This window comes from Haliotis rufescens, unplaced genomic scaffold, assembly GCF_023055435.1.
Source record: "Haliotis rufescens isolate VD_foot unplaced genomic scaffold, xgHalRufe1.0.p SCAF_29, whole genome shotgun sequence".
Taxonomy (NCBI): domain Eukaryota; kingdom Metazoa; phylum Mollusca; class Gastropoda; order Lepetellida; family Haliotidae; genus Haliotis; species Haliotis rufescens.
The window spans coordinates 839,203-847,528 of NW_025963990.1; the positions used below are offsets into that span (position 1 = coordinate 839,203).

The 8,326-nt window shown below is 42.4% G+C and overlaps 1 protein-coding gene across 1 annotated transcript; it reads right to left on the reverse strand.

Moving 5' to 3' along the window:
* Positions 1–458: 458 nt before the first annotated feature.
* On the reverse strand, positions 459–5,747 carry LOC124124552 (39S ribosomal protein L51, mitochondrial-like). Its single transcript, XM_046487744.2, has 3 exons — positions 5,329–5,747; positions 2,837–2,941; positions 459–1,060 (listed from the first exon to the last, which is right to left on the reverse strand). Exons 1-3 carry the CDS (start codon positions 5,603–5,605, stop codon positions 840–842), a joined length of 603 nt encoding a protein of 200 aa, XP_046343700.2. The 5' UTR covers positions 5,606–5,747; the 3' UTR covers positions 459–839.
* Positions 5,748–8,326: the final 2,579 nt, after the last annotated feature.

An 8,326-nucleotide genomic window follows, 5' to 3' on the forward strand; every position in this document is an offset into this window, starting at 1 on the left:
AAACACCAGAGTACAACACATTTATACAGCCATACCATAGAGATTAAAGTGAGTGAGTATGGCTTTACGCCGATTTTGGCAATATTCCAGCAATATCATGGCGGGGACACCAGAAATGGGCTTCACACATTGTACCCATGTCGGGAATCGAACCTGGGTCTTCGGCGTGACGAGCAAAGGCTTTAACCACTAGGCTACCCGACCGCCCCCCTGACTTGAATGAACTATAGCAATACTGATTCCTCAGGAACTCGTTATTGGTCTATAAATAAAAATATATATCCCCTACATATAAGTAGAATTTTCCATAAAGGAGGTATAGATTTATATTCACTGATCAATAACGAGTTCCAGTGACAGAATCCCGCCAGTGCAGCAAATTATTTTTGGCACGATTTGGCGCGAGATTAAAGATTATGCAGATAAAACAAACAACAACCATGATCAAAGTAACCAGATTGTTTTGAATGTCTTTATTATTCACATTTCTCCAACACTTCACACACGTTTCACACAAACCATTATCACATCTTCACTTCCTACATCACTAAGACAAGATATGCTGATGAAGCAGGGCACTTACTTTTGAGCAGTAGTGTACCCATGTACAGCATGAACTACATACTGGTAAGAATACAACTAGCCCTCATGATTTTCACTAGCGTCGGACCAACGGGCTAGTGGCAGTGACCAACCATACCTTAATGTTTGTTCTTACTTGTTACTTAACGATGTGAGAATTGGCAGGGATGAGGATACAGTTTCACCTGATGAAATAACGGGCCTGAGCCTGATCTCACTAACAGCATACAAGACTTACAATGAAGAATGCTCTAGGCTTATCTATTTTTGGAGATGCGATGATGGTTATACTTCTTGTAGAGGAAGCTGATTCGTTTCTGTATCTGAAGGTACTTGGTTGGGTAATATGCCTTCAACCTGTTACCCTGGAAACGGATCCGCCGCACCAGACGCTGAAGTTCGTTGCCATTGAAGCCGATAAGCCATTCAGGACCTCGCATCAGATCCACAGGGTGAACGTTCCCACTACCAAGAATATCTGCAAGTCAAATCACAGGATTAGGCCACCATTATTCTGTGTGCTTCTCACTTCCTGACAGTCTTATATTACCATGGTTATATGGTCCTCAAGTTTAAAAATATCCTTTTCACATTCACCATTTTTCCCAATAAAATGTATATACCATCCCACACATATCTCTTGCTTCATTAATTCATGTCAATATCTTGTAGGGAGATCTGAAAAAGGACTATTCACGTAACCCAATACAGCAACCTTGCACAACAAATACTGGAAAATAAGAAAGAACATCTTCCTGAGGCCAGGGAGTTAACAGACTGTAAAAGTCCAGTTTCCATCCTTGCTGAACTAGGCTGGAATTTCTTGGCTCGATTGTAGCACCACCAGTGGCTATTACGAGTTATGTCCCTTCTATGTCCCTCCTATTGACCAATCAGATTCCACGTCTCACATCACTTGCATTTACTTCAAGCAAAGTCAGGACGACCTGATCAATAATCAAGATCTACATTGTAATAAAACGGATCTTACTTCGCAAAGTGCATGAAATCCTTTGAGCACCTTGATTAAAAACATGAAAAGATTTGGAAAATATCTGTTGACACCGAGTTGGCCATACATATTCTTTGCAAATCCTGCAATCGACCGAAATCAGCACGACATTTTATGAACCGGATGTCATTTCGTCACATCATTTCGTCATTTCGATTTTGACTGGACTTTGCACATAGACTTGTTAGTCCAAACATAACTCCATAATTCCAGCCTAGTTTGGCAAGGGTGGAAACTGGACATTTATAGTGAGTTAAATCCCTTGCCCCAAGAAGATGATGAAAGTAATGTGTGACCAACTTGGAAGTGAGTGTCAAGCCCTGGTCTAAACTGTTTGCGAGTATCCCTGCCCTTGAACTATAAAAACTAATCAGCAAACAATAACACCAAGACTGCAGACTCAGCATTCCATGATATAGTATGGGGCAATCAGCACGATCAGAGAGTGCAGTTCCAGGAGTTCAAAAACAAATGTAAATGCAATATAAAGGTGTTGAAGTTGGACCAGTATTGTACTGCTACAGAAAATATCTTGACCACAAAAGTGTCAGCCAAACTAAACAAGGGCATTTTGATATATCTTTGCGAGGTGAGTGAGTGAGTATGGTTTTATGCCGCTTTTAGCAATATTCCAGCAGTATCACGGTGGGGGACACCACAATATCGCGATGGGGGACACCAGCAATGGGCTTCACACATTGTACCCATGTCGGGAATCCAACCCAGGTCTTTGGCGGGACAAGCGAACGCTTTAACCACTAGGCTACCCGACCACCCCCTTTGCGAGGTGATGTACATTCATAATTTTATGATATCTGAGTTAGTGAGTTGGGTTTTACAGCGCTTTTAGCAATATTCCAGCAATATCACGGCAGGGGACACCAGAAATGGGCTTCACACATTTTGCCCATGTAGGGAACTGAACCCGGGTCTTCATCGTGACGAGCAAACGCTTTAACCACTGGGCTACCCCACCGCCCCTCATGATATCTGAAATGAAAGTAATGTCATGGTGGTCCTCAAGTTAATACACTGTTCTGTACACAAAGATTTGGAATGATGTTGGATAATGAATAAAACCTCACCCCTTGTCTTTTGATATCAAATACATCAACACACATCAATAAAAGTAGAAGTCCTCCTCGGCAAGCCTCAGAGCTGTGCTACTATAATCAATATTGATATACATGATATATGTGGTATCAAAAGGTACTAGGGTGAAGCTCTCACTGTTGGTCTCACCAATGTAATCATTTTGTCCAAACAATGCTTTCTTTGTACTCCAATTGTCAGGCTGCTTGTATGTTGGTATTGGCAGAGGTTTTCTTCCATGTCTTGGCAGGACTCCTGTAACAGCAAAAACAAATAAACAAACTGACTTACAGTTACACTACAGAAATGATTCAATGAGTCCGTAGAGGATTCAACATGTTCAAGTTTGGGCCGTTTATTGTACATGTTGAAAGCGGGTGTCCATATCAACTTATTACCATCATCATTGACAAATATTTGCAACTGTGAGTTATTATAATTTATGCACTGTTTAACCTTTTCAGACATTTGATAGTAGTGCCATTGCTCTGTAGCTCACCTGGATATGTAGCCAACAGGTTAAAACGGCCATAAGTAGCTATTACAATATGGCTGCCAAGGGGGCCATATTGAACATCAGATACAAAAGTCTTCACCAAATTTACCTGCATTTATTTATTCTTGTTTATGACTGATGCACAGGCAAATATTTATGGTAAAGAAAAGAGTTCACGCCATTTTTATAAAAATTAGCTACTCTTTTTGAAGTTGGAGCTTTTTATTGTTGCCATTTTCCGGTGTATTCCTGTCCAACCCCATCACGGCTCTCAGATTCATTTGGATCATCTTCCTGTATCAGGGGGTATTTTTTGGTATATTTTTTATCTTTATGACTTAAAGACAACAAGATGACATCTCTGGATTAGCCTCTCTTGCCATGCTCTTGCAGACTCCAGGGCATATATCATGTATACTTACTATGCTGGTCACCTTGTTTCAATTCTCACCCCCTTCTCAGCTGTATCAGCCTATACCCTAGCCGAGAGCGACGATGGTGTTAACACGTTGAACTCGGTGACCGTTAAAACATAATGTAAATGGTTGCCCAAGATGATTTTACCCAAAGGTGTGGTAATGAAATAATGACAGTTGTATCAATGGGAAAATTTATAAGGTAGTATGTGCAGAGATATCCACTTTTCAGTCATGAACCCACATGACATATTTCTTAAAAATCCCAAGACAATATGAGGGGTAATCGGCCAAGTAGGTCATGTCTTGACTGTTGGACCACCTAATATATATTCATTCTCAGACCAATGTCATAGCCTTGAGGGCTTCTTAATACTAGAGGTTCCTTTGTACAATTAGCAGCATTTGACTGGGAGAAGTGTACTTTACCAGGCACTTTTTCGGGTTTCAATGAGAGCTGGATGGGAGATCAAACTCACAAAGCCAGCTTGTAGCTAAGCTAGGCTAATGAGTTCATCACATCACCATCAGCCAACATGTCACCATGGGACCATGTGCGCTATCACAAATAACAAGTGATGTTTACAAAGTCATCAGCACCCGGTTGTTTACTCCTATTTTCTCAAAACTTCATGCCAGTTGTTCAGAGTTTCCTCAAACTACACTGGATTAATTCGTTAAAAGTGATATCAAACCCATACCTTATCCAACAACTAACCCTAAGGATCGTTAAGGGGTGTTTGATCGGACAGGGGTACAAACCCCAAAGATTATTAAGGATGCTTGATTGGAAAGGGTGAGGTGAGGTGAGGTGAAATGGGGTTAAAAAATGTGTTCAAGATTATTGCACTTATATAGTGATGTGCATGCATATCTATGTGTGTGGCTGCTTGTACTAGTACAACTAATGCCAATTTTATTGCGCTAGCCCACTGAGATACCATGCCTGTTTAAGAGGAATACCCCACTCAGACACAGTATACCGACTCCGAGACAACCAGTCCTTGTTTTAGCCCCTTAATGCCGAGCACCCGGCAGGGTAACAACAAGTCCAATATTTTAACATCTTTAGGTATGAAGCGACCGTGGATCGAAACCTGACCATCCACTCTCCGGGCAGACACTCTATACACTTGACCACAGAGGCAGTCGATCAGAAAAGGGATCCAACTCCAAGGGCAAAGGATCGAGTTTGGGGTAACTTACTCTAACCAGCTGACCCTAACCATGCTTACATAACTAACTCTGACGATTGAAAAGTGAAATCTGTGAAGCATTTAGTGAGTGAGTGAGGTTTTACGCCGCTTTTAGCAATATCCCAGCAATATCACGATGGGGGACACCAGAAATGGGCTTCACACATTGTACCCATGTGGGGATAAACCCGGGTCATCGGCGTGACGAGCAAACGCTTTAACCACTAGGCTATCCGACCGCCCTTGTGAAGCAATTAAGAAATAGCCTACGTATTCCACAGTCTTGGCCGTGATGTAGGGTAATGCCTTGACTGTTGGACACCATCGCGGCTCTTGGCTACAAGAATTGCAGCCTGAGCCAAATAGCACTATCCTAGCTACGTTCGCTAAACTTGATTGTATTCTTTTTAATTAACGGTATAGATTATATCAGGGACTATGTGCAAGTCTACCGCTATTCATAATAGCGAAGCAAAGAATTCAAGAAAATCGAATAGTCTTAAAAAAAGTAAAACGTAGAATTAAGAGTCTAACCTCCTGCAAACATTTTCGGAACATATCCGTATCTTCTAGGCCCCGGGTTTTTGTACGGCGATGGTGGGGCGTAATCTGTAGTCTGTGGAGAGTCGGACGACGCCCATCTGGACTGAGTGACTACAGATGAAACAGGCAGGAGCTGATGTGCTTCCGAAGATCCCAGTACAGGCCGATTTGCCGACACCGCCAGTAACTTGCTATGCTGAACACATGCCTTGGCATAAACGTTTGCGACTGAGCCAAGCTTAGAGAATTGTCTCCAGAAAGATGCCATGATTGTTACAGTACTGGTAACGTTAGTTAGGTTCTTTTTACATCACTGACACTGGTGTTAATCATGTAAACGGCACCAGCTTATATCAACAGAACATTCCTCCCACGGGCGCAGACATATGTTATTAGGACTTCTGGGTAATGAAAACACGAACGAAACTGGTTCCACTGTTGGTACGCGACGCAAGCTTAGCGCGATTTACTAGTTTATGTAGACAGGAACCCAGTCTATAAGTTAGCGTAAACTCACCAAGTTTGGAAAATAAAATTGTTGCTGTTTTTTCGAATATTGGAATTAGACAAAATGCAAACAGTGGATGATAGACGAGAATGGCCCACACATAGACAAAATGTCAGAGCCGGAGTAAGATAAATCCGTGTTGAATGGACTTAATCAATGAGTGAGCGAGTTAAAAATTTATCGTCGCATAGGCATTATTTTAGCCATATAGCGAACGTGAGGTGAAGTGTAGGTTGATATGGGAAGAGGTCAAAAGGGCCACAGGTCCTAGTCTAAACGGCCACTCCAAAAAGCCAAAACGTCACACTAAAAAGTCAAAATGGCCACATGAGAAGGGGGGGGGGGGGGGGTATTTGTACAAGTATCACTCGTCCCCAACTTTATTCACTTGATTCAAATAAAACTGTTGGTAAGATGTGTGAAGCCCATTTCTGGTGTTCCCTGCCTTGAAATTGCTGGAATAATGCTAAAAGGGGCGTAAAGACATAATCACTTACTTTGTATTGTGTGGCTTTTGACTATATATATACAGTGTGGTTGTTTTGACTAGGGGTTTGTTGTCCTTTTTTATGCGTGGTTCTTTGGACTACAATCCGGGGATATGGTAAGGTGCTCTCATCAGTCATCACATGCTTCCAAATATTACTTTCCCTCCCTCGATTTTTTATATGTATTCTTTCTTAACCAATTGAGTACATGTTAACGTGAAAAGTGTCGTTATATACAAAACTCCCAGCCAACAAGAGTGTGGCACGTTTAGGAGACTAGCATTTTAGCATCGAAATAGTTAAATAAACGGGTTTGAAATCTTAGTATCTCTTTGTTAACGTCAGCACAAAACAACGTGAAAAGAGTCGCTCAAAACCACTTCTTCAAAACTATATAGCTTCCCTTTAACACGAGGGGCTCTCTATACAAAAAAAACCTATCGGAATAGCCTAAAACATTGTGGCACGTTTGGGAGACTAACATTTTAGCATCGAAATAGCTAAATAAACGAGTTTGAAACATTATTATCCTCTTCCTCAACCATTTGAGTACACTGTAATGAAAACACATCCCTCTCTCCCTGACGTTTTAGTACTTGAAGACATACCCCCACACACCAGCGTAGATGTACGCCATGGGACTTGGAGACACACACTTACCCCTCCCCCTCGCCACCTTGCCCCACGTGTAGATGTACGTCATGGGACTTGGAGAGACACACACCTCTCCCCCTCGCCACGTTGTCCCTAGTGTAGAGGTATGAGGGGTGTTCATTAAAGATTTCCCCTGACCCACTTCCGATGGACCTAGTGGAATGAAACTTGGCATAGGTATTAGTCTTTCTCCACATAGGAACCACCAAGAGTTACACATTTCTCCCATCGTTTTATGCAACTATGGAGACCTCGCTTGTAAAAGCACTCATTTTGCGTCTCAAACCAGGACTTGACTTCAGTAATCAGTGTTTCATCATCTGTGAAACGTTTTCCCTTCAAAAATGACTTCATGGTTGGAAAGAGGTGGAAGTCAGATGGTGCAAGGTCAGGAGAGTAAGGAAGTTGTAGAAGGATTTCATAGCCACAGGACCGCGCTTCTGTCTGGACAACATGAGAGTTGTGTACTGGAGCATTGTCTTGCAGGAGACGGACACCCTTGGTCAGCATGCCACGCCTCTTAAGCTTGATAGCGTCCCGCAATTTCCGCAGCAGTGAAGCATAATAAGCTCCTGTAATTGTGGTATCCTTTGCCAAGAAATCCATCATCACTACTCCGTGCTGGTCCCAAAACACCGTGAGCATGACCTTGCCTGCAGCGGGTTGGACACGTGCCTTCTTTGGGGGTGGTGACTCCACATGCTTCCATTGCATCGACTGAACTTTAGTCTCAGGATCATAATGATGGACCCTAGTTTCATCCTGTGTGATAAGTCTGTCAAAAAAGTTTGCCTGGTTTTTTTTGCACATGCTCTTTGAGCAATTGACTCGTTCCTGCTTTTGGAAAGGTGTGAGCAACCTGGGAATCCATCGTGCAGACACCTTATGGATGTTCAACTTGTCATGGAAGATTTTTTCCACAGACCCTACACTAATCTTGACATCTTGTGCTAACTGGCGAACAGTTATACGTCGGTCTGCCAAAATGGCGGTCTCCACTTGATGGATAGTGTCCTCATCAATGGCTAAATGGGGGCGACCAGGAATGGCAGCTGTTTTCACAGATGTCCGACCACACTTGAACTGGCGATGCCAGTGTTTAACAACGTCATATGATGGGGCATCTTTCCCATAAGTTGCTTTCATTTCATCGAAAGTTTCTGTTGGTGTGCGACCTTTCAAATATAAGAATCTAATCACTGCTCGGTATTCTACTGGCTCCATTGTCACACCCTACTCGATCATAGCACCTGTAAAAGTGGTAAGAGTAATAGTTCGGTGCTGCAAATTCAGACATAACCCATAGATACATGTATCATTACACATGTGAAATTTCAAC